Genomic DNA, 27,405 nt, shown 5'->3' with positions numbered 1-27,405 from the left:
CACTTTTATCACCAAATAACAAACCCTATTTAAATCCCTGCTTGGAGCTGGCTGTCACTAAAATACTGGTAATGCTTTGAGCAGGTAGAAAAACATTGTTGTTAAGGTCAAGGATCGGAGCCTTCTCTTTGGTGGGGAAATCTCCATCATATGAATATGTCTCCATTATGATAAAATAAGGAAGTAAACTACAAGGAGGTCATTGACTGTAAGAAGCAATTTTCCAGCTCTTATTGCTTCTGATACTCTACAGTGTAATTCACAAACAAAAGCATAAATCAACAGCAACCTTTTCCAGCAGGTTACCGAGAATGGGGAGAGATGAAGCCACATAACACAGGATATTAAATTGCCATGACCAATTTCCTGTAATCATTCTTAAAAGAAAGCAGAACATTTCTTCCTTATAATTACAAAGATATTTTGTAAAATCCTGCATATTTTAGAACTGTTTCAGAGCATCCAATATAATGTCTTTCTGCTGTAAAAACCACGAACAAGCAAACAAACAAATGCAAGCATTCATATATATTCCCCTGCCACGCCAGTGAATTTTCCTATCACATGCATGACTGCTCCTCATTCTGGCACTTACTTTATCACAACGTTTACAAAGGCTTCTAGGCCACGAACAAGTAGTTTCAAGCAAAGTATGTGGAGGCTGCCATGTCTCATAAATACAATCCATTTTCTTTCGTTTCTTGATACTATATGCTCAGCTATAACAATTCTGCAGACTCAGCTATTGGGAGCATTTATAAATCATATGGGTTTACGTTTCCCAACATCTCTCAGAATAAACGTAATTTCAATATTTCGATGCTTCCTCAGTGAGCCGTGCTGCTTACGATCCTCGCAGGCATGTATTGTTTACAATTAGGCTGAATTTGATAGTAGAATTGTGACCCTCTGAATTTACATTTTAACTTTGAAAAATTGTTGGCTTAATTTCAGGGTTTTTTTGTTTAACGTGTCGGGACTATACCAGGATGTCGGTGGTCCGAGCTGTGTGCACAGGTACCTTCCCTACTGCTAACCCCTTCCCAAATGTCACCGTTTGGGATCGTGCATGCTTTTGTAACGATACCTTCAGTGACTGATGTACTGAAATTTAGAACGAGGGCAAACACGGTGAGGGCTAAAGGTTTTGAATAGTTAATAAAAGAGGAAAAAAATTATGGCTAGGACATGTGCCTCAGATCAGGATTCCCAGTTGCAGCTCGATGCTGCTGTTGACTGAAAGCACTGAACTGCTTTGGGTTTTGTTACTCGGTTAACGATTCTGGTAAGGTTACGCTTTCATCGTAAGCTGGAGGTGTGCAGGATTGTGCGACCGTAGCAATTTGGTGGCTAAAGTTGGAAATTCTAAACTTGATGTTTTGCGGATTTATGTTTTTAATAATTCCTTCTGCCTGTGATTCCCATCCGTGCCTAACTGTTGTAGAAACAGTCTGGTATCCCCTCCTATGTACAACTCTCTTAGAAAAGGTAGATATTTTCAGAGAAGTCCAGATTTCCAAATGGTCTTGCCGTTTCCTTTTTCAATTGTACGGTATCTTCAGTTTTTTATGTTTAGAAAATGGGTCATACCTACAAACTTGTTCTATAGTTTGCTGGGTTTAAGTAATGCTGAGGAGTTGAACCAAGGCTTTTCTCTGATATCTCCTTAAAATACCTACTATATTTTTATATTGCTCAAAGTCTGTCAGTTGGCAACGCGTTGCTGCTAATGTGAATGATGAGATTTGTTCTTTCTTTTAATGGAGCTTCCCAGATGATTAAAGCATGGGTTTTTTTTAGGGCAGGATGTGTGTATACATACATGTACCTTTATAATTAGTAAATAAACTTTGCCACAAAAATGTCAGAAATATAAATTTTCATTTTAGAAGATACCAGTGAAGGAGAAAATAAAATGGAAAATAGAGTATAGAATTTAAGTATGTTCTACAGCAGAATCCTAGAAAAAAATCTGCTCCCATATTTTGAAATTAAACTGTACATTCTTGTTCAATTAAATTTTAAAACTTACACTGTGAGCAGGAACACTCATAATGAATTTTACCCTTCAGCTGGTACAATGAGTTATTTGTAACTGAATATATAATTCTGTTAATTTGTTCAATGCCAGCATTGGAGATAGCCATTTCTAACAGGCAGGCAACTTGTTAATGTGAAGAGTCAAAGTTTACAGAGAAAACAACTGGTATTAAGTCAGTGTTTCCGCATGGTGCTCGTAAAGAAACATCAGCCTTAGGGCGTGGGGTTGGTGCCCTGCAGCACTGGGGCTTCGCTGGCAGCCCAAAGGATGTGGCAGGGTGAAACATCTCTGTGAGGTTAACAGTACATCCAAGGAAGGTATGTTGATGTTACGCTCCTTGTTAACGAAGAATATTTAGTATTCTAGAGAGAAAGCAACAAAATAATCTGGAACAACTTGTGTATGCCAGTTAACGAGTGCCAACTACGGTTCAGTCCTACTGCGTTCCTTTTGACACGGGAAAAGGATGAGGGCAGGGGAGCTGTGTTCTTCCCTTCTGTGCCAGTGCTGCTCTCCTTCTACACGGTCTCTGAGCGTTTTGCTCATCCCACGTAGCGCACACATTTTCTCCATCTGCTTAAATCGTCATTCAAATTTCAATTAAATTCAAAATTAAGTATCGTGCACCCAAAGTGAAGTAGCTAAGCAGGAGCAGCTTTGCCGTACTGTGTCCTCACAGCACTTAGAATTATAAATAGTTGTACTCGTGTAAGCTAAAAAGAAATAAATGTTTCTTTCACATTCCATAATTTTACTTTCTCCCAAGACTAAGATTTTCTCTCTTTGCTGGGTAAAACTTTGAGAAGGACTTTCTTCGTTCCCTGTAAGAGACTGAGTTGGGTGTATTTATAAAAGATCGCTTCTTTGAGCCGTCATTTCTCTTTCAGAACCATTTCAAAAAGGAGGAGATTTTATTTTCTTTTTTGGTATAGCTGTACTGGGAAAACAGTTCAGAATATTTCACCTGTGAAATTAAAGTGCAGGAAATAACTAATATCAGCAAAATACTGTGAGCAATTTTGTTGTTTGACTAGGATAGGAAAATTGCAACAAAATCTCACATAAACTCATTTCTTTGATATTTGTGATGTATTCTTGTAAGATAGAGCTTGTAAACCAGAAACTTTTGGAGAATGTACAATATTTTTCTTTTTATCTAAAGGAAACTTAAACTCAGTCATCTGTGTAATCACTGGAAAAAACCCTTTCTAAATAATAGGTGATGAAACACAAAACCAGTAAACATTAACAGGCGGACAAAACCCCTATAAATGGAGATGGTGACTAACAGCTTTTTTTCTTGTAAATATGTTGATTTTAAATGTAATTATGGAAATAGTCTTTATTTTAGATATGCTTTATCTTATGTCTTATCTCAGTGCATTTTAAAGGTGTTTTGTTATGATATTCACACCTTCTTAAAAGTGCCTTTTACATCTGGCTTCATGCTACTTCCGCCACTTTATCAAGCGGTGAAAGAACTGTGTGCTGGGATTAAAATGCCCCTGGTTGTCTGCCAAAGCTCCACGCCTAATCAGCGCTTTTGTACGTGGGTCAGTGTGAGGTGCACTTTCCTGATTTAAAAGTGGTATTTCTTAAATAGTTTTGAAATTGTATTTCTTTGTGTATAAACAGAAGGACGTTGCCAGCAAGACCCTTGTTTTCAGATGAGAATCCCTCCTTATAAATTATCCCAAGTCTGCATAATAATGAGGCCATTTATATGGAAATAGATGCACTACTATTCTTTTGCTGGCTCTCCAGCAATTCATGAACTGCGTTTCCCATTATGAGAAGTGCTTCATGAATCAGATGAAAAGCAAAATTGAGACACTGGTAATTTCCAGCTTCCTTTGATAAATACTACTCCAGACATGAAGGTGGTGAAGGAGCCAAGAGGTGTAAGACAGAGGCGGCGCAAGTGATGATAATGTCAGGGGAATCGAATGCTGTTGCAGATAATGGTCTCCTCTTCCTCAGGTGCTAAATACCGAAGGACAGCAGAGACATTTATCGAAAGATAAACAATGAGCTCAAAGAAAGGTCTTTATTTTCATAGAGGGAGATGCCTTTTACTATTGGATGATGATGTAGTAGTGAGTCTTATCGATTAAATCAATATTGTCTCTAGTACATTAGTAGAGCAGGTACTTACCCAACTAAGAAGGCTACTTGTTCTAATTTCTTTAGACAATGAAGATTTCTGAGAGATAGGCAACGTGCTGATTCATAAAAGTACAGTTGACTTAGATTTTCTTTTGAAGCAACTCCTAGCACCTTTCTAAGCAAATGCAAGTTCAGGCAAAGGTGGCGACTATCAGGCGTGTTATCTCCTGTGAACAGCAATAATCGCAACAAAGCCATAGTAGAATTTTAGCCTGCATTGATTCATTGTGAGCTTCACCAGGTAGTGAGTGAAGAATAGAATTTGGGTAAGGATGCCCTAGAGTGATAAATCTGTAAATTGGTAATTTGAAACTAGCTTTTATTAAAGGAGCTACTAAACTCCTAGGAATTTGTGACACTGTACTCTCACCAACCAGTTATTGAATATCATAACTGGTTTCCGTAACTTTTTCCATCACAAACTGAAACTTATTACTTATGTGTAACATTTCATATAGCACAAGAACACTCACATGTACACACACGCCCCTTTCTGCGTGTAAGTGACAGCTTTTGTCGTTTTATTTTGAATTTCACAATATTGCTTTTGGTTCTTAAAACCACTCTTCTTTGAGTCTAGTAAATTATTAAAAATTTCCTCATGATTTGAAGGAACACATTTGGAAAGCAAATCTGTGAGAATAAAAAGAAAGAAATATAAAGAGCACATTTCAAGTCTCAACATTGTAAGAGAGAAGGGATTGGTTTGTTTTTCTGGGGACTGAAGTACAGCACATTATAACTCAGGTTGGTATTGTAAGATCTTCCAGACGTTTTCTTATTTTTAGGTGAGTGAGGATTGGGTGAGGGGAAAATGCTAAAATTAAAAATAAGGGTGCATGAATATTTCTTGATTTTTTTTTTTCTTAGTGTTATTACTAATTTGTCTTAGCCAATCCAAAGGGTTTTTTTACTACCTTAGCTGACTATGGTTGAACAAAAATTTACCATAACCTGGAAACTTTCAGTTCTGCTATCCTTTGTAATTAAGGGCACTTAAGGATTCAGGGCCATGCTGTTTCTTGGGTAGGAGCTTAGGTTTTGGGATCACTGGTGGGTGGGTTTTTTCCTCCTTTTCCATAAATGAAGAACACTGTTTAGGATATTATATATTTTCCTTGGCCAATGACGGAGCTGCTTGAACTCTCACACCAAACATTCTAGGAAAACAAAGTGAATTGCAGATTGGAGGGGCTCGGGAGAGGGGAGAAAAGAAGAGGGAAAGGTATTCCTGTTCTTCACCAGGAAAGTTAACGCTGCATTTCTCCCATGGAGTTTCCTAGCTCCAGGGAGGAGAAGGCGTGCTACTTGTTTCTTTGTGCTACTTGTTTGTATACAGATCTCTGTGAAAGGTATTCATCTTGAACTTTGTCCACCTGGTTATTATTGCATCAGGATGAAATATGGGACAATGGTTTTCTTTCTTAAAAAAAAAAAAAAGGAAAAGGAAAAAGCAAAGGCAAAGGCAAGAAAAGAAATGGAATAAAAGTGGAGATTTTTCTTACTGCATCAACTCTGTCTTTTCTTGATGTCGCCCATTTCTCCCCCCAGAAGATGCAATTTGGAATGGAGTATATAAAAAAGATGCTTTAAAGATCCTTCACAAATTGGCAGTGCATTTATTTATACACATTTCACCCTGACTCATTATATATCATCATGAGGCTCCCCAGGCTACGCATAAAAAGAAGAGCAGGCATAAATCAAACTAGATGCAACTCTCCCCTTTCTTCACTGATTTCAGATTTTTTTTTTCTCCCCCAGTAACAGACACAGAGAATTTTTTTTCCTTATTACTCACAGAGGGAATACTATTCTCATATTATCATCACTCTCTTCATCCAATAATAATGGTAATAATGACAATCCTCATTGCATATGTATTTTAAAGCAGGATGTAATTCTCTGGAGATGCAAGCACATTATTTTTGCCATTGTTCATCTAATCTCTTGAGAATTTTTCTTTCCAGTGAGTAGTTCATATTAAACTTTTCTGTCAACTTCTAAGATGAAAAGTTTTTCTACTAAACAATTCTTATTTAAATGTTTTATCCATCTGATTTTCCCTTTATATATGGAAAAAAACCCAACCTAGTCTTTAAAGTGTGTGACCTAAATGTATCTTTTTTTGCCTTTTCTATGGGGACAGTAAGTCCAAAATAAATTCATTTTGAATATTCTATTGAAATCAGAATTGAATTCAAAGTTTTCTGGGCTTTTTTTTTTTTTTTTTTGCAACTGTATCTTTAGTAATTTTTACAAATTCCCTGTGGGCGGTATTCTTTCTGCCTCATTTTAGGCTAGTCTCCTGAAACAACCTGTCTAGACTTTTTATGCTCAATGAAGTGAGACAGGTTTCTCTGGAGGATGACGCATAGTACCTAAGTGAAGGTTCTGCTCTGAATTTCTCTTCAGAGAAACAGGACTATATCCCTTGTCAATACAAGAAGATGTCTCAGTTCCCTGTAGGAAATAGATGACTGTTTTTTGTTTTTTCTTCCCCCCCCCAGTAGAGATGCTGATCTGCTGGTTATGTTGTTATATGTATTGCAGAAGGGCTCCACCAGTGCAAGCCAAGAAGTTAGGAACTCCCTCAAGCTCTGTATCGTGCACTATCTCTCTGACAGTATATTATCAAAAGGCTAAAAAAGCAAGGGTAGGGTGTGCATGGGCAAAATTTGAGAAACAAAGCAGTTTGTGGAAAGTGATAAAGTAAATAGTGGGACTATGAGAGAGAAATTTCTACCAAGGGCACAAAAGGAACTCTAACTCAGGGCTTGATAGAGCAGCAAGCAAGCTGCTGCTTCTGGGCTTTGTCCAAGGCATATTGAAGTTAATTTTCTTTTTTTTTTTTTTCCTTCCCCCAGCCCAGTGTTGATCAGTCTCAGCGTAGAAGAAAGTAAAGATTTAGTGCCATGGGAAAATGACAGGCAGGGCTGAGGGAGAGGGAAGGTCCTCCCTCAAATCTGCTAACTTATGAGTTGAGCACGTGGGTTAAGATTGAGGTTTATCATTCAAAAAGAATTACGTGAGAAGAGAGGAGGAGGCAGCAATGATAAGAAACACCCTTCCCCCAAACTCATTGTAGTTGTCATTTGATAAAAGAGAGATGATACTTTCCTGAATAGATGTGTGTCAGGACTTTTCTTCGGGCATGTTTGTTCAACAGCTTAAAGATTATGCCAGAATGTTGCCAGCATAAACTTCAGATGCCAGTGGAGGTGAGAATTGAATCTCACCCTTGTTCAGGTTGGTAAAGATAATCCAAATTTGTAAATACTAATTAATGTTGTTCATCACCCAATGGATCCTCAGCCTGTATAAGTTAGGGGAATTTTTTTCTTGTTTCCAAAGAATATTACAAGAAGAGTTCTTTTTGAGTTCTTTTTTTGCACTGTTTTGTGGTGGTACTTAGAGATTTTTTTTTTTTTTTAATTCTAAACAGTCAATGCTGTTCTTAATACTAAATGTCTTACGTTTTTTCCAGCTTTTTTTTCAAGGTAAAAATAACTAAGCATTTCTTTCAAAATGGATTGAGGCATTTATTTAAACTCTTTGGGTCAAAAATTATTATTATTATTCTTTTTATATCTATATAAAACTGTGTACATTACTACATCTATCACTTTTGAGTAAAGTCAGGATGTATAAATTACAACTCTAGCAATTTAAAATCTTACAATAGAATATAAAATACTAGCAGATGATCAAAACCTATAATTGTTAGGATTTTCATCTTCCAACTAGTAAAAATCACCTGCTTAAGTAATGATAAAACCCGAAGACAAAAATCTCTTTTTATGCAATACATTTTTTTTTTCCCATTTTTTCCTCTCCCGATAGCATGATTTTAAAAAAGCCGTATTTTGTAAATGAAGTTCAAGTAATGGATAACATCACCTATTTTGGTTGTCCTGCACTGTTAAGAAACCAAAACAATTCTGGAGGAGGGTTCAAAAATCAGACTTTTGCTTTTGATCACAACTTTCCTAGCTATTAAGACAGATTGCTTCTTTTTGTAGCTTTATATTATACTGGCTGTCTTTTTGGTGTCTTCCTTGAAAGAATAAATGCACTCCAAAAGGAATTACTGCTGGGAGGGAGAGTGCTTCTCTCAACAGCTTCTTATGCAGTCAGCTGGAGGAAAGATGCTGATCCTGATGCTAATTGAGCTCGCAGAGGTTCAGTGAGCTACGACTGAGTTTCAAGGCCTGTGTGAATTTTCAGAGAATAAAGGCCAAAGGAATAGATTTCTGCACCTAAACTTAGCGAGTTGAAGATTGGATCAATGTATCCATCTAGGATACGCTATATCCTTTATGTTTGGTTAAAAACAAAGCACAACTCCCCACCCCAATACTTTGAAGTAAGTTTAATGTTTTCCAGAATAATTTAACATACTTGTGTGTGATAAAAATCATAGAACTAATTTCATCATAAAAATGCTGTTTCTGGAGATAAGCATTCATTTGAAGAATAATTAGATTATTTTTAAATGAAATCAGATCCCATTAATCTATTGATCTTACATTTAAACAAACTTTCAGCTACAAAGTGTGGGTGAACTTATGCTACTTGTGTTGAAGCTGTAAACAAGATAATTATATTGCAATTATTAGACAGAAATTATTTGCATTATATATATTCTCTACTAAATGTCTAGCACAAAGCTGTTGTCATGATTCTACCTTTTTTTCTAAGTAATGCCAAATGCTCATAACTTCAGGAGATCAAATACTTAATTTCAGCAATTCAAGCTGAACAATATTTAAATCCTCACCTTTATCTGTAATTCGCTTTCTGCTAGACACTGGACAAAGTTTTAACCTTCCAGTGCTCTAAATTTTCTTTGAAAACCTGTTGCCCAGTCATGTAAACAAGTTATTCAGCTGACATGAAATATACTTTTTTTACTTTTTTCAAAATTGGGTACTAATTTTTTTCTGTTATCCTGACAATGTCTTTGAAGGAAACCACTCCCTACAGATGCTTATGTGTCATCTTCCCATAAATACTGGTATTAACAAGGTCATGTAAGACTATTACTTTCTACTCTTTAAAAGCCCACAAGGTAGTGTGTTTCCTCACCATGTGTGATCTGCTGTGGCACAATGCAGAAGAAATGCGTGACACTTCACTAATTTTGCAATGCTAAACTGTGATCTGTATTGATTAGTATCCACTGTAGCTGTCAGCCCAAAGGTGAAGTTATTTCTTGATTTTTATACCAGTACAAGGAAGGGGAGAATCCTCCAAATATTTTATGACTCTCTAGGCCCATTTGTCATCAGTGACAATGAGCGTTGGCCACCAAATGTGAAACAAAGTGCCGCAGCAAGCAATGCTGATCCTTTAGAATGTTAAGAGGTGGTAGATTTGGCAAGACTTTGTAAAGACAAGCATGAAGTGCGTTACGTGACCGATTGGCATCAGGAAAAGCTTACCCTTGTTCTTATTTAGTCCCCAGTCTACTTTGTGCAAATAAGTCTTCACTCAGCAACATGGAGACCTGATTTTATGCCATGATGTGAGTGCTCGCAAGAGACTGTACTTGTTGCCCAGTGCAGGAGTGTAGAACATCCTATGTGTTCTAATCAAATGCCACGGCAAGAAAAGAGAGTGGCTTAGGCTTTCCATTTATTGATGTATTTATTTTCCTTTTCAGTTCTTTTCTATTTTTGAGTAAGATGTGTTTACTCTAAATCTGGGAAATTGGCACCAAATTTAGTTTGCTAACGTTACAGGTGGAGGGGAGAATTGTGCTTGAATGTGTGAAGAAAATGGAGGTTTAATTACACTTGCTTTTATAGCTATTGTAGTTTAACTTTTAGAAACAGCCTATCGTTGCTCCAAGTAATAATGCCTGGAAGTGATTTACTGTTTTCTTTCCATCAGTAACTGCTGCACAGCTGACTAGAAGTGAAAAATTGAGGTTTTATTGATGTGTGTTCGAATTCCAAAGACCAGTATTGTAAGCATATCCATCTTTTCCTTCATTAAAAAAAAAAAAAGCTCTTTAAAAATGTCATTGGGAATGGTATCCATGGATGGAAATTATATGCTTACAGACAAAGTATTATGTCTGAGTTGCATCACGCAGATCTCTAATTTTCTCAAAATTTGTTCTTCAGAGAATTTCTGAGTGTGAATCATATGGGTTGGAGAGATCTCTTGATCCAACATCTCTTGATGTTGGACTAGATGATTCTGGTCCAACAGAATTCTTCAGGTGGATTTGGTCGCAAAAGCATGTAATTAAAATTAACTATGCTTTACCTTTGTCTTCTAAAAGCTTCTTATTCAGTCAAATAACTGAAACAGCATTATATGAATAAAACCATTGTCAAAAAATGATGGACAAATAAGTGAATGCTTTAAATTACATGAAGGTTGAAAAATAGGACTAATTCCAGTTATTAGTCAATAACAAAAAATAGCAAACGTCAGTATAATCAAATTATCAGCTAAAATCTTACTTTGGTTATCCATAGCTATAAAAAAGAAGTGGATAAGAAATAACAAATAAAAAAGCCCAGACATGCATCTAGGGAAACTAGAGATACATGTTCCAGAAGCTTTTACGAGGACGGACCTCCACTGCAACAAGATGTTTTTTTTCTTTAATTGAATTCCTCTTCCAATCTGGTTGGTGTTTTGAACTGCTATTTAAGAGACTCATCTCCAGGGAAACAAGATCTATGTGGGACTGAGAGACTCTGACTGACAAATTAAAGTGTGGTTGTAGTCAGAAAAAATGACTCTGGGAAAAATGACATTGTGGGCTTCCATATTTTTCTTTCTCTGGGACTTCCAGTTCAAATTGGCTCAGCTGACAAGTCAATCAATGATTTTTCTAACTGCCAGCATTTCGGCTCAGTGTGGGAACTGAAAAATCAAGCTGCAGTATTTCTTCCTCTTACTGCATTGCTAGCAATGCTGCTCATCAAACCTGAGATGGTGTTATTACTTATCATGTGCAAGGTAAAATCCATCGCTGTTTCCCTACTTTTTAAACAGGGAAATGATACTTGTTTGTGGGCTCTTATATAGTTTACGCCATTCTTCATCTACCTTCCCTAACTTATACTGATCCTTGATTAGAATAGTGCGCTGTTTTCATCTTCTGAGACTATAACTTTATGAAAGGTTCAAACTTAGAACAGGTCAAGCACGTAACGTCTTTCTTGACAGATAGTTTAGCTACTTTCAAATAGGTTTTTTTTACCATTTACTGCTTTTTCACCCCTTTTTCCAACTTTTCTGTTATAAAGGCGGAGGGTGACTAGAAATGAAGCAGACAATAAGGTGTGGAGAGCAGGAATCTGCTGAGAAACCTGTGCAGGTTGTTGACTAGAAGATACAGAAATGTCACCTGAGAATAAGCAGTGTCAAGGAGCTGGTTTAGTAAGCCGGAAGGAAAACTTGCTTAGAATGGGTTTGGGCATGAAATGTGTTAGAAATCCAGAGGAGAGCCTTCTTACCAGTTAGCAGGGTGGCTTGTGACTTAAGGTCAAAGACTGAAGGAGAATTAATGTATTAGGATATAGGCTTCTCCTCATAACGCCTAATGGTGTTATTGCTGCAATATCTGACTGCTTTCCAGAATGGCATTAAAGCCTCCTGGTCCAGGTGGCTGGATCTGCCCATGGGGTGCTTCCCTCCAGCCTGAAACCCCACTCTGGGAGCAGATAAGGGATGTAACTATCTAGGCAGTGCTTGTGGTTGGGAAGGACTTCTGCAGCAAAGTGCTTGGAATGGAGCTTATTGGAAGAAATGGATGGTGTTAGAGGGATGTTTCTGCTATGTATGTCCACGTGTTTAGGAGCTCACATATGAGACTCACTTATTTTTCAGGGAGAACTGTTGGCAGCGTTTCAAAATCAGAGAAACTTCAGGAGTGGGACCATAAGCAATGGTACCAAACTCTGGTTGGTTTGTTCATGTTCGCTCTCACAATTTTCCCTCTGGGAGAGCTGCAGGACAGCTATTTATTTTGATAGCTTTTATTTTGTTTGTATTTCAAATTATCTTACCATTTTTATACAAAAAGAAAGGTTTAGGCTACATACCTTACATTTGGGCTGGCGTGGCATGAGATTAGTGAAGGTCAAGTGGGAGCTTGTTGCTCCGTCTTGGATCAGTTGAAAGTTTATTGAAAACGCACTGTGCCCTGGACAGGTGAACTTCACCTCTATGGTTAAAGAGTGGGCAGAGTTGTTTCTGCGTGACCTTTGCTGTAGAGCTCAACTGGATATGTTATCCATACTGACCTCAGCTCAAGTGTGCTCGACCAGAGGATCAAGATATTGAATTGGTATTAAACTAGTCTTGATTTTCTACAAAAACAAATGAAAGATGTGCTTGGGAGGCTTACCCTCTGTATTGCGAGCAGATGAAAGATAGCTTTATGCGCTAGCCGAGTTGTGCCCCTTCTCGTGCCTGGTGGGAATGGTTACTCTTCAGCGAATGCCAATGCGGTGACAGTTGTCTTCTGGAAAATAAAAGTTTAACACGAGCACTCTTTTTCATGCTTGAGTTGGAAGAAACTTAATTGTACTTAACCATTTCAAGCCAGAAAGCATATTTTTTAAATCAAATTTAATAGGTTTTCTTTGTTCCATTGAAACCAGTAGTGTCATGCAAATGATAGTAATCTTGTTTCTTTTTTTACTTGTTTTGCAATCTATTAAAATAAAACTACTTTTGGTACTATTTTTCAATTAACCATTGTTGCACACTTTATATTTTAAATTTCTTTACGTGAGTATATCATTATTCCAAAATAATCCTTTCTGCAGATGAGTGTTGCACTAAAATTTCCTCTAATTATTACTTTTGACATCAGTACTTTATTGAATTAGCTGTTTCCAATTTAATTATACTTGCTTCATTGTCTAGGTCACCTTTTAAACAAATTCATATCAGTATGAAATTGCTGGTATTACTGAATTGTATTGTGATGGTTCTATTCTCATGAAGATAATTTCTCTTTTTTTGCTCATGTTTGAGAAAGCTGAGTTAACTTTATTGAAAGTATTTAGAAATCTGTTATTTGTTTAGAAATTTGTTATTACTGGTAGTAAAATTGATATAAATAGTGTTTGCTTGTTTAGTATTCAAAACCATATAGGGTACAGTATTCTAATTAAGTAATTCTTAGTTTAATTACTGTTCATTCCAGAAAGTGAAAAGATGGTCATATTTTTTATTACTTTATTTCTGAGAGAAATGCAATATATGTGAGGGCAAAACAAGTGAAAACGTTGGTCTTTACTCTGAGGAGTATAAGGAATTGAGCACCTATCCCGTATGTGTTTAAGCCCCCAAGCAATCCTACTGCATTTGGATGAAAATTATTACAGTCACAGTTGTTTCAGGATTAGGTTTTAAACTCAAATTTGGCACAACAAATCGTGGCCATAAATAGATGAACCCGAATGTAGAAGGACAGGTTCAATAATAGAACAGATATAACTGTAATGACAAAATAAATTATAACTGTAATAAGACCATGTTAGTACTTCAGACTCCTTTATAAACATTTTTACAGTCCCATTATGCTTTCCAGTTGACACTTCTTTTTAATAGGATTGCATGGAGGATATTAACAACTGTTGTATTAAAAAAACCAATGCTAAGCTGTTCACTTACTATTACTACCACTAGTTCTTCTACTAAATGTTTCTTTTTTTTCATTGTAGATACCATATCGGCAGGGCTTTCGTGCAAATGAAATATAGGTTTGTATTAATGTTAGTTTATCTTATGTGAGTTTGTGTGAGCACCATTATTTATATCTGACTGTTTTTCTTTCAACAATTTTCATTGTAATATCCTTATGGTTTGTGTTAAAATTTTAAAGGTTTGTGGGTTTTTAATGGCATAAACATATATGAATGTGCTTATATGTATACATATTTATAGAATCATAGGATGGTTTAGATCAGAGGGGATCTTTAAAGCCCATCTAGTTCCAACCCCCCTGTCACGGGCAGGGACACCCTCCACTAGCCCAGGTTGCCCAAAGCCCCATCCAACCTGGCCTTGAACACTTCCAGGGAGGGGGCATCCACAACTTCTCTGGGCAACCTGTGCCAGGGCCTCACCACCCTCACAGTAAAGAATTTCTTCCTAACATCTAATCTAAATCTCCCCTCCTTCAGCTTAAGGCCATTCCCCCTTGTCCTGTCACCACAGTCCCTGACACACAGTCCCTCACCAGCTTTCCTGCAGGCCCCTCCAGGTACTGGCAGGCCGCAATTAGGCCGCAATTCGGCCTTCTCTTCCCCGGGCTGAATAACCCCAACTCTCTCAGCCTGTCCTCACAGCAGAGGTGCTCCAGCCCTCCGATCAGCTTCGTGGCCTCCTCTGGGCTCGCTCCAACAGCTCCATGTCTCTCCTGTACTGGGGCCCCCAGAGCTGGATGCAGTACTCCAGGTGGGGTCTCACAAGAGCGGAGTAGAGGGGCAGGATCCCCTCCCTCAACCTGATGGTCGCGCCTCTTTTGATGCAGCTCAGGACAGGGTTGGCTTTCTGGGCTGCCAGTGCACATTGCTGGCTCGTGTTGAGTTTCTTGTCCTCCAACACCCCCAAGTCCTCCTCCTCAGGGCTGCTCTCAATCCATGCTCTGCCCAGCCTGTAGTTGTGCTTGGGATTGCCCCGACCCATGTGCAGGACCTTCCCCTTGGCCTTGTTGAACTTCATGCGGTTTGCATGGACCCCCCCCTCTCCAGCCTGTCAGGGTCCCTCTGGACGCCATCTCTTCCCTCCAGCATGTCGACTGCACCGCACAGCTTGGTGTCATCATTATGTGGTGATGTATATGTAATAGCAGTTTTCATAGTACAGAAGTTAAGAAAGCACTGACTTTCAGCCTAGCCACCTAATTTATCAGCCAGAAAGAAAAAGTTGAAAACAATTTTTATGTAAGGCCAAGCCATGAAAGATGGCTAAGCCAGTGAGGAACAGATGTCACATTAGTGTGTTTCTACTGCATGTTTTTGTCTAACTCAGGAGGTTTCTTTAAACACTGTTTTTGTATATTTATGTGGTATAAAATCTCCTCTATCGCGTGCAATGTCCCTTAGCTCTGTGCAGGTGCATGTTCAATACATCTGCAAAGCAATGGCCTGTTAATAACCAAAATGAATGAGAGAGTCTGACTGTCCTCCTCTGTGGCTGAACTTCAGAGTTTTGAGTCCCCGTCCTGTAAGCTTTCTTCCACTGCTTGTTGCATTAATTTATCTACCAGGAGAGCGTGAGCAAGGCCTGACTCTGCTTTAAGAGACTCGCTCAAATCAATATCATAACACCTGGAGCATTCGCTCCTGTACCGGTGTTCCCACGGATGAGTGCTTTTGTGAAAGCAAACATAACGCTTGTTCTAGGTCACTGGACATGTAGCAAACAAATCTGATCCAGGCTGGGTTTTCTGGACATGTTGTTCATTCCCGGGAGAGATACGGAATAATCCGGTTGCATTATACTGACCTTCAGTCAAAGGGGATAAGTGCTTGCTCTCATTTATCTCAAGTTATACTTAGCCTGGCAGAATTTTCATATGTACCAATGTTTAATTGCCAACGTTATTAAAAAACTACCTTGGGACTGATGGGCACTTTACTGTCCCACTTGATCTCTGTTTTTTCCTGTATATCCAGTGAGCTAGAAAAACACTTGTTTCTTATGGATCCTTTCTCCATGCTGTCAGAGAGATGAATCTGAGATGATAGAATTAGCTCAGCAATATTTCTTGTGCTTGGCTTGGAAAAAAAGAGATGTTGGGGAAAATCTCAATGTGTTTCACAGGAAACTTTGACGTTTCCTAAACAATAACAACTGTGTCTTTGAAAAATGTCTCTTCTGAATTCACTGGAAAGTTTGAAGAGGGGTGGAAATTTCTTCTAAGGGGAAAAAATAAAAATGTAAAAGCAGCATTTAATTTACATTGACACAATTCATTCGACAATTCAACCATAATAATAGTCTACAGTATGCTGTTAGGTTATGTTATGCCAAATCATATTTTAAGAAATAAAGCCTTTTAAGTAAACACAGTTTTATTATCTCAATCTCTTTGTTATGCTTGTTTCTCTGTAGGTGAAGGTTATACTCAAACTAACTATAAAGTATTTTTGTTTCAGTCAGCAGCTGCTGAGGTTCCAGGGAACGTGAATTTTTCGGAAACTGTGTGTTAACGTGTTTCCAAAAGGAACATTGTACAGATTGTCTGTTTTGTGGGACATCTAAAAATATTGTATGTTATGAATTAAGAGAACCAAATTTCAAAATGTCAAAATCTTCTGTAGACCAAAAATTCTCCGTGTCAATCAGCTCTATTCAGTACGTGTCTTCTGACTTTTTTGCAGTGAAAGAGCCTTTATCGCAATCCCAAATCCTCATGCAAAGAGGCCACTGGTCATCAGCAGCAGGCAGGAGCTGATGAGGTAAGGCACAGGAGTGATCATGCACTTAAAAACCACAATAGTGACATCTGCAGACACTTGTGAATGTAAAAATCCTGTGCTGGGGATTAAGAAGTGTAAACTTCACATTTTGTGTAAATAGAGAACTTCCAGTTGATGTAGTTTCTGCTTGATATACCGTCTCTGTTCTTCATGATAACAAAGAGACTGGTCTGCCCGGAAAGACAGAAAATGCACCCGAAACAGCATCCGACCTCACAAGCTGAGGAAATGTCTTTGGTCATCAGCAGAGCCTGGAGCAAACTGGATATCCCCTGCCAGAGAGTGGGATACTTCCCTTTGGGAGAGTTTATTTTCTTCCCCATCTTTACTCTGAGCGTGCCAAAGTGCTTTATCAAAAGGTAGAAAATAAAAGTAGTAACACACAACAGATAACTTACCAGAAAGCATGGTAAAATAATGGCTATTGAAAATGAAAATAATATAATAAGGTGCTTTGGACAATCACAGGAGGTCAGCACTACTGACCCCACTTAAAATGATCACCAATAAATGAGCTGGTTTATATCAGATTCCCTTATGTTTGTTTGGACAAGTGCTCTAATTTCACTGATGAAAATATTTAATAAAAACACAACCTTGACTGGATGCCTAATGTTTCCAATCTTATGGAGAGATTTAATAAATGAGGCCCTGCAACTTTTATTCAGTATCTTCAGGTGGTAAATTAACTACAAGAGGGCTTCCCTATTGTTCCCTGAAAGCAGTAAAAGCAGAGGGAGAATTAAAAGCAAAGCACTAATTTAAATCTGAGTAAGGGCTACGGAGTGCAAAGGGAGCCTATCCTTGATACACAATAATATTCATACAAAAGCAAAACTTCATAGAAAGTAAATTTAAATATAGAGTATATATTTGAATATATGAACAAACTCCTTTATAAATTATAGTTAAGTGTAGTGCTCTTTGAATGATGGAAATGAATCTAGTGATTTTCTGATAGAAACTATTTGTTATGCAGCTAAAACTTTCATTGCTTTACTTTTAAAACATTCTTTGCAACAGAAACTAAGAATAAAGTTGGGTATTTTTGTGGCCATAGGTCTGACTACCAGATCATCAATTGATGCAAAGAGGTACCTGCCCACTGAAGTCAGTGCTGGCTGGCAGTTAAAGCAATGGACTAATAGTTTTATGTGATTTGGGGTTTTTTTGTGATACATGCTGGATGAAAGCAAAGAGAAAGAAATTCCCTTTGCTTTGCCTCATGTTCATTTCTTCCCCTGCCTCTTGTTCTCGACAGATGTGTGAGAAGGAGCTTGCAGGAGAGCATCACCAGCTACACGGGAGATGAGATCTAACCAGGCAGGGTGACAGACAGCTAAACACGTAAGGATCACCAACAATGCACAGCGGGGAAAACGTGGAGGGTAAAACCTGTGTAAAAACATTTTCAAAGTGTGGGGGAGATGATCACAAGGTCTGCTGAGGCCTCATCGCAGTAGCGACAGCACGTGCGCTCCTTTAGGGGTATTTCCATGCACCTCCAGTGCTGTGAGCAGCCCTGGGTCTGCACAGCCCCCTCCTGGGGGAGCTCACAGGGGAGCTTAGCACAGAAGCAGTCACGGGGCATCTCTGCTCTAAGACGTATTGTCACAGAATTCACAGGAGTCCTGTCTCTCCGTCAAATACGCCTGCATTGTCCTTTGTGTTCAGTTCACTGTAAGGAACACGACAACATAAGCATGTTTTCCTGGGGAAGCTGAACTAAAAAAATGTGACAGACAAAGAGACAGAGGAAGAGGGTGCAGATGGGGTTGAAGGGGTGGGGGAAGACAAAAATACCAAAGATCTAGAAAGACACAATGCCAAGGCCTGGGAGAGTTGGACCATCTGGTTCTGTTGCAGCATCTCTACACGATCGTCTCCTCTCTTTGTTTCTCTTTGTCAGCAAGAGGAGATACACTATGTGAGGTGCGACATGAAGGCTTTAGTGTAAAACAGATGATGAAGTAGCCTGCATTGAGAAAAGCTTATTTTAATCACTATGATTTGCAAAAGATCTCTCGGCAGAGCAGGCTGTGACAGCAATTTGCTGTATGCAGATTTTTCACCGCAGCAATAGCTGTTTGCAAGCCCTTCTGTGTGTTCATAAAGGCAGAAGGGGTTTACCTCGTGGAGAAACCGTGAATCCCTTGAGCAACGCAGTGCCTGCTAAATGCTTTACACATCTGAAGCCTAGTTAAAGTGAACTGGTGTTACAATAAATGACCCAGCTGACCACTTCTCACAAGCTCTGTGATTCAGGAAAGCTGAGCCAAAGGTTGCTCCCAGGGACCAGGGTGGTTCAGAGAGTTCGTAACAGAATACAAAGCCTTTCACTCCTGGGTTGCCTGTCTTGGTCCAAAATGACACAGAGAGTTATGTTTGTATGGCCTGTGTGCTAAAACCGTGTTGTTTTACTCCAGTCTGCGGTACAGCTGACACATCGTAGCCGTAGCTGCAGGAAGACTAATGATCCCATGTTCATGCCACATAAACCACCCTTAGTGACTTCTTTAGTTTCCACCAGGTCATGATGGACGTGGTTTGGCACCTGTAGGTAGGAGTTTGCAATGTCGTTACCTTTTCTGGAGCTTCTGGGGAATAAAGAGCGATTGTAGGTGTTGGTCAATCTGACACCTTTAATGGGCACTAAATCATCTTAGAAGGGTTGGTGTGAGAAACATTTGGGAAGCATATCATAGACCCAAAATGATCTTCATGCCCTGGAACTGGAGTTTCAGCATTTACAACAAAACGAACATTTTACATGAATACGAATTTCAAGCGAAACAACCGTGGGGAGAATTTTGCATTCAGCAAGCTGCTGTCAGGCTGATAGGAGAGGGGAGTGCATACACAGAGCTGGGTGCAAGTTTTACATACAATTGAATGGGAAGCCTGCATGAAGGTTATGCGATCTCTGTACGGAGCCCTGCATTTTTTAGCATTTGACATGCAGCATTATAAGTCGGAGAATGGTTAAATGACAGCCACAATAACATGTTATATTGTTCATAGCAGTCAGGTGTCAGCAAAATGGATTGATTTCTATTAGGGAGCACTAAAAGAGTATTGGATTCAATTGAATGAAGTAAATGTGCTGTAATATGTCTCTGAAGTTTCTTGCATTTTCCTGTAGTGGTACCTGAGAGAAGTAAAAATGTATGTATAAATATAGATATTAAAGAATTAGCAGAGTACAGATACTGAAAAATTCCTGTCTAGAAAGCCCTATGGGAAGCATATTCTTGTTTACTCTCTCCAACCCTTCCAGACAGGATGCAAATTTCTAAATCTACGATTAAAATAGTATTTTCAAAAGCGCTCAAGGAAAGATGCAGCTGCCACAGAGAATGCAATTCTTTTAGACTGACTTTAACCATGTCAAGGCATTAGAAACAAAGTGAATTTCTTTAGCCTGTCAGCAAGGTTAACGTAAATGTAATGTATTTTTTAGTGCTACTAATGTGATTTTGCTTTAATAGAATAGGAAAAAATATCTTGGTCCTCGTATCCAAGACTTCTAAAATAACAAGGCCTATGTTATCTTGAGGATGAGAGCTCTGTGGAGAACAGGAAGAGAATTCCTTCTGCCATAAGAATAGTTTGCTGCTATCATCAAATTCTGCTGCTGACACAGACCCAGATGAGCTCTTCTTGCTTTGGTATTTGGTTCATACATGTTTAAAAATCCTGCCAAACTGGTGGTGAAGGTTTCTGTTCAGTGTGTGATACTGATTTGGTGCCCTCTTAGTTTAAATGTAAGCAGTCATCTAAACAAACCTCTTCCCAGTCATGTAGGCAGCCTGTTTTGTATGCAAAAGTTAGTTAAGCGATATCAGGAGTTTTAAGGTCTTTTTTAAACACGTGCACTCAGTCCTCAAACTTGCATGTCTTACAGGCAAGATAACAAAATCTCCAGTAGGCACTGTGGCACTCCAGGAACCTGATTTGGCTTATTGTGGGGCAGCTTGCTCTTATCAAAAGTTCTTTGTATAGACAATGTTGGCATTTGTATAGTTTCCTTTGGGTTGAGTTTTTTCTGTGCCATATCTGTCATTATACTGAGGTTATTAAGCATTAAAACAATTGTCCTACAGCTGCTTTCAGTTACGAGCTGTTAGTGGTATTCGCATTAGTAGAATGTACACAAAAGGTTTTACTTGAATGCAAAGTTGAAATTATCCAAATTCAATGACTTGATGGAAACACACCTCAAAGAATTTTGTGATCAATGGTGATAGTGAGCAAGATCTGAATTTCACCTGCAATAGGTTTGCTCTTGAAATGAATAGTGGAGAACTTTCCATCCTTGTAGGAATCCATTGGTGGACACAAAGGATCAGAAAAATAAATTATTACCTCGTATATTCTCCCTGTTTATTTTATAGGAGCAAGGGACTGCAGAATACTATAACCTTTGCCACAGCAGCACAAAAAGCGGACCTAGAACCCTGCGGAGAAGTACAAATAATGAAAACGATTGGTTTTTGCATCTCTTAGGGTGAGTGGTAAGTTTGCTTTCTCTGATACATATTTGAGATAATTACAGAACAAAATAACAGCAGTGAGATATGACAAAAGTTGAAAATCAGTGCCTGCTGTGGGAACTATTGGGTGTACTCTGACCCTCTTGCAGACACGCACACCTTCAAAGTTGGGATGGATACCCGCAGCGTGTTCAATTTTACCTACTGGACACAGCTACTTACCTTGAGTACTTGTACTGGAGTGGTTTTCAGTCCATTTCTTATTGGGAAGCAAAGCATTGATTTCTATTGATAGTCTGGGCCTTGCTGAGTAAACAAGTCCTTTTTATTTGTGCCCTTTTCCTGCTCCTGTTCAGATGTATGACAGCTGAGAGATTTTTATTGCTGGTTCCTCTTCCTAAATACTGCTGGTGTGGAAGATCAAAGGTAAGCTGTCTCTTGATTTTCCCTCTCTTACCGGTTTCAAGCGTTTGAATATGCTGCTATTGGCCAAATTACCAATATTTGTTATACAGTGTTATCTGTGATCTTACCTGTTTCCCAAACAGAAGATACAGATATTTGAGGTGGTTATTGTATTTTGTGATTCTTATCGTGCTTTTATGGAAGGCTAACTCACTTGACTTTGAGATGTTTCCGATTTACACCATGGAAAAAGGAGAGATTGAGAGAGAAAGAGAAAATAAGCAGGCCATGATGTTTTAAGGATGATATCTGTGTCAGATGATAGTGGTCCACAAAGCAAACTGGATAGATACAAGAAATTAAATCAGAGGAACCAATATCTCAGTTTTATTTCTTTTGAACTTTGAAGCTTTCTGTTGTCACAGTTATGAGGAAGAAATACTGTATGCTCATGGAAACAGAGGAAGGAAACAGAATTGTCTGTATATCATGAACACAAATGTGGTTTGAGATTTTTATTTTTTTCCTCAAAATGACAGTGAGAGGTCTTATGGATGCATCTTTAAAAGCTCAGAAGTTGAATTATATGCATCCTAAATAACAGAAAATTAAAGAAACAGTAGTGTTATGATTTCATGGCCTTTTCCTGAATCAGCTCCAAACTGAAACTGCAGATGCCAGAAGAGAACGATTAGTATGAATATCAACACAGTAACTGAGATACTCAAAATAAGTAACTAAGAAATTGTCAGAGAAAGAGCTGAACAAAATAATGGCAAGATTAAAACAGTCATTAATACTGAAAAGCTAAAGTGGGACAAAAGGGGCCATGAGCATTACGATGCAGCTACCCATGCAGCCTACAACAGTTCAGTAATTAAGAAGCCATTAGCGGTGTAAATGCTGGGTAGTGTTATTCTAACTCCCACATTGTGTCAGTTAAAACACCGTTAATATGTTTTATGCATTATGAGGTAAATCAGAGATAAACTGCTCAGGTCTAAGATGATAAATTTATCTTGTATGCTTTTATAGAATTTCTAGTGTGTGGGGGGAGATTTTCACTACCCGTGCTCCATGGGAACGCTATGTACTTGCCTGGCTTTCCAGCTCACAGAAGTTTGGACTGAAACTTGGGAGAAAAGGATAGGGTTCTGGGTTCTGCCATAAGCCTTCTGACTGAGCTTGTCAGTCTTTTTTTTTTTTTTTTTTCCTCCCCTCCAATAAGTTTAAGTTCTTTATGTGTGGGAAAAGGAAAAAAAAAAGCGATTACTATATAAAGTAGTCAGAGTATTAGAGGTTAAAAATGTTGTTATTCAGCTAGATCTATATATACATATACAAACGCACACACATATGTTGTCACCAAAATCATTGAGCTTCACACTTTGACAAAGTGTCCATCTGTTTCCTACTTCTTTCAACAAGATACTCTCATTTATTAACATAAGAGGAAATGGAAGGAATTGCAGTGCTACTTCTGGCTTAAAAAGTTAAACTGATTTCAAGCGTTCTATAGAATGCTATTGGTCAAAATCTTGAAGAAGTTTAAAATATGTATATACCCACTGGATATCCACTGTGATTAGATATCGCAGAAGAGTTGGAACAAACATAAAAAGAAATTAAACACAGATCTAGAGATCTGCAAGTGCCAAAGGTACAGATCAATCAAATTAATAAAATTAGTTCAAAACCACGCACAAGAATAGTTCTCAAAATTGGCTAATATACCAAAATGATCTTAAAGGGCAAACCAAGTGTTTCAAGTAGAAAGCAAGAGAAAAATGGGACTCGGATTTCGACAACTGTATTTTGTTATGTACTGCATGCATCTTAGTAAAATAAATGAAACCATTGTTTAATATGGTATAACAGAAAATGGATGAAATGGTACACGTTTCACAGATGTAAAAGGCTTTCAAAACGCAGCAATACTTCTCAAGCGTAAGCCTTTCTAGTGGCTTTGGATGGGAAAGGATGACAACATTTGCACGGTGGAGCTTGAGATTTATTTCTGCATTTAACTTCTCTGTTAATTAGTTCATTTTACTAACTAGCCATTTATGTGACGGATGATTCCTTAAGTAAATGCAACAACAGTCATACAAGCTGGGAAATACTTTTTAAGGAGGTCTGCCAATATTGCAGTTAGGGGCTTCAGGGATTAGTGATTAGCTGATTAATATGTACATTTATGTTCAGAATGATAACAGCCTGTGGCGTTGGGATGTCTGGAGTTTGCTCTGTTAACACTTGGTCTTTTGAGCTGGAGAATTGCCTAAAAGGTACAAAACTTAGCACACTGTCAATATGGAGGTATGAGATTTTATATATTACTTGAAATAATACATCTATCACATAATAGTCAATAGTTAAGGGAAGTAGAAGAGACTATAATTGATTCTAAAAAAAAAAATATAACTGTGCCCAGTATTACTGTAAAAGAAAAGCCGAATATATGAAGCTATTATTGCTTTTCTCTGTATGCCAAAAATAGTGTTACAAAACCCCTGTCGCTTCAGGGAGTGAAAACCCGGATCCATTGAAGACAATGGGATTATTGTTGTTAAATTCACCACGACCAGGATTTCACCTCTGGTTTAGGCAACAGGAGTTTAGCATGCAGCGGGGAATGAAGGCATTTTGCTTTTGATTTATAAAATACATCTTGCTGTGTCAGATTACTGGATTGTTGCTGGTTTATGTTGATAAAAGATGGGGTCAGATCTTTCTGCTGAAAACCCTCTGATTGCTGCCATTTGATCCAAACCAAATCTCTATCCATTATTAGCAACATGGGATTTATGGAAAGGATCCGAGCAGTCGTTAGGATTCCACATGAAGAGCATCGATACGAGAACAGATATTACATTGCAGCACTGATAAAGTTTAAGTCTGTAACTGCTGATACCCAGAAAAAAAGTGAGACCATTAAGGAGGAATGGCAATTTTGTCCTTTTTTCTCTTGTACTCTTTTTCTCAGTATCCGCTGGCCACTGTTGGAGATACAGAAGCAGCCTAAGCGAGCATGTTTGGGCACAGTGTGGCGGTTCTCATCACTATAAGCTTCTGGAACAATGTTCCCCCTTCTTTCTCTTTTGGTTAAAAATATGGAGCAAAAGAGCAAATGCATAAGTCACAAACAACTCTGTCTTCCTGAACAATGGGGATAGCCCTGTTTTCATACACGTGATATGGGCAAGCTGTAGAAGTTTACATGCTGGCAACATAACGATGTGGCTAAAATACTCCAGATAAGATCAAGGCAAGCTGGAGAAAGTCATGGTAATTGATCACTTATTTCTAATAGTCTTTCTTGGAATAAATCTCTGAAACACAGACCTGTGTCAGCCAAGTGAGGGTCGGTGCTCTTCTAGCACTTGCATATATACATGCACATTTGACGTGATGCAATTTGAGGCTCATCCTGTATCAGCGATCCTTAGGATCTATTATATTAAAACCATTTGACTCCCAAACCTGTGTCCCTGCTTTTCTGACCCATTACTTAAAAATCTACACTTCCTCTCCAAATTCAGTGGCAAGAGCAGCTAAATGCGAGCAAGTCTGGGCTTGCTCTGGATGCCTCCTGCCCAAGGCTGCGGTGGTTTTTGTAGCTTTTTGGTATCAGCATGGGCTGCTGCTCTGGTATTTTCCAGTATTGCCTTATCTTTAATGTCAGGAGCATTTAACCTGCCAGTACAAGGTGTTTGCTCTAGCCTTCAGACAAAATGGAAAGATAGAAGGAAAGTGGCAAAGGGCTGCGTTATGAGTGCTGGGTAGAGCTTTCAAGGTGAAAGAGGTCTGCGTGTCCTCTTGGTCTGCCGTCTTTCTGGTGAGCATTAGCTACCATTAGACAAACTGGCAGTTTCTGTTCATCTGGGAATATCTTTGATTTAATTTCATGTAAGTCTACAAAATACACAAATAAAGGGGTATGAACTATATCAATATAATTTAATGCTTTGAGTGAAGTGTCCCACAAATAACAAAACAACAAGGGAAAAAATAGACTGCTTCAGTTAAGGAATGAGAGATTTATTATTAGGTAATAGAAAATAACAATGCAAATGGGATTATCTCCATTGTCAGAGTTCATCAGGGTAAACATGAAACCCGAGTGAATTTGATGCACGGAAAGGGAGTGCAGGTATGCAGAATAGTTATGGTGAGTTCAGCCCCTGCTTTACAGTGTGCCCGAAGGCTACTCTCCATCCTTGCAAAGACAGCATTGGATATGGGAGGGGCGAAAGAAAAGGAAAAAGAGGAAGACTCTCTCTGTGTTTGTAATGGGGAAAAACAGAATCTGGGGTAAGCCCAATGCAATTTGTCAATTTGCAATTCTGTCTTGCATTATAAACTCTAAATTTAGTTTAGCTTAAATTGTAGAAATGCCATGACAGAAGAAATACCTTTTTTTCTTGACCTTTCAGTAGAATTATTGAGATTTCCTTTTAAGAGTCTACAGACAGAAAGGCTATAAATATGGAAATATTGTTATGAACTAAACATAAGTTGTTGCATCTAAAATAAATTAAAAAATTCTTTAAGCTCCTTGCTGCTTCTGTTGGAAGTATCAGGTTATTTTGGTCCTGACAAAAATTTAACTTAAGAAATTAAATTAAGTCAAGATCTCTAAAGTGCCAGGTGTCTTATTCCTATATTTTCTTTCAGATAGGCATTGGAATTGCAAATGGATCAAAAGACAGTTATAGTAAATTCTGACTCAATAAACAGATGCTGAAAGGTTTAAATAAATGGTGGAGATTTTCCCCTTTATGGAGCAAAATTGAAATGATGAAAATGCACAGTGGTCTTGGACATTTGTACATGCGGCAGTGTTTCTGATTATTTTCAAAATAATAAATGACAATGAAGATCTTTTCTAATGGGAAAGGAAAGTCATGAATTGCAGACAATACTAAAAAGATCTTTGTATATTAATACTGGATTACTAGTATGTTGTTTATGGCAATCAAGATTTTTCTTAGATTCTTATGAGATTTACTGCTCCGCAATTTTTTATCAAGGTGTTTTTAGTTTGCTTATACAAAAAGGAATACAGATTCCTCAAGTTTGAAAGGTGGGGTTTTTTTTCTTCTTTCTACAGATAGTATTATCTACTATCTCCTATCATCAGAAATACTGTCTAGGAGAAGTCTTGTGTTATTGTATTATAGACATAAAACATGGGATAGGAAATAAAGATATGAAACAAAAATTTTAAAACCAATGTGTAAAATTTGCCTCAAAGGATTTGTAAACAATTCTACACAGCATTTGCCCAGAACTATTTGTCCTGGGCTGTTTCCTCATTTTACCAAGTCTTATCAGAGTCAGTATTGATGTAACTTCCTGGAACAGTTCCTTACTGTATAAATTTACAGAATATTTAATCCTCAGTGTCAATCTCAGCATGATGGACTGTGTTTTGCATAGTAATGGTTTTCTAAATGTAAAAAAGAGCTGGTTAATTTATATGTGAGAGCCACTCTGCTTGATGTATGAATTCACGTCTACTCAACAGGCTCAGTCTGAAGCTGGTATCTTGAGAAATTAACAGAGATAAAATCTATAATCCCACTGGTTTTGCACATATTAAAGGCCTATATGTTGTAGATGATGCATCTGTACCTAGAAATCTGTAATATGAGGGATATCCCAGATTTGTTGAAAGAGATTCTGAAAGTACCTGAGAGGAAGGCTGTCCTCCCAGTTGCAAAGTTGCTCCAGCCTCCTAGCAATACTGGTTAAAAAAAGAATAATGAAATAGAGTACTAATGGAAAACCATGAAGTTTGGAAGGCGCACAAGATGACGCATGCACAAAC

The 27,405-nt window shown here is 38.2% G+C and overlaps 1 protein-coding gene across 4 annotated transcripts in view; it reads left to right on the top strand.

Annotated features, from left to right (window-relative positions):
- The first annotated feature begins 16,608 nt into the window (after positions 1–16,608).
- ZNF804A (zinc finger protein 804A) overlaps positions 16,609–27,405 on the top strand; it is a 217,549-nt gene continuing 206,752 nt past the window's right edge. For 2 of the 4 annotated variants that reach the window (XM_054830877.1, XM_054830880.1), the window contains exons 1-4: positions 16,609–16,653; positions 17,936–18,021; positions 21,069–21,181; positions 21,524–21,593. In XM_054830877.1, the coding sequence (XP_054686852.1) occupies positions 21,528–21,593 (66 nt within the window). In that variant the 5' untranslated portion in view covers positions 16,609–16,653; positions 17,936–18,021; positions 21,069–21,181; positions 21,524–21,527. Of the gene's footprint in view, positions 16,654–17,935; positions 18,022–21,068; positions 21,189–21,523; positions 21,594–27,405 lie in introns of all 4 variants that reach the window. The other 2 variants (XM_054830879.1, XM_054830876.1) reach the window with 1 other exon arrangement.

The sequence above is a fragment of the Grus americana genome, chromosome 6 (assembly GCF_028858705.1).
Source record: "Grus americana isolate bGruAme1 chromosome 6, bGruAme1.mat, whole genome shotgun sequence".
Lineage (NCBI taxonomy): Eukaryota > Metazoa > Chordata > Aves > Gruiformes > Gruidae > Grus > Grus americana.
This window is presented reverse-complemented; position numbering and strand designations above follow the sequence as displayed.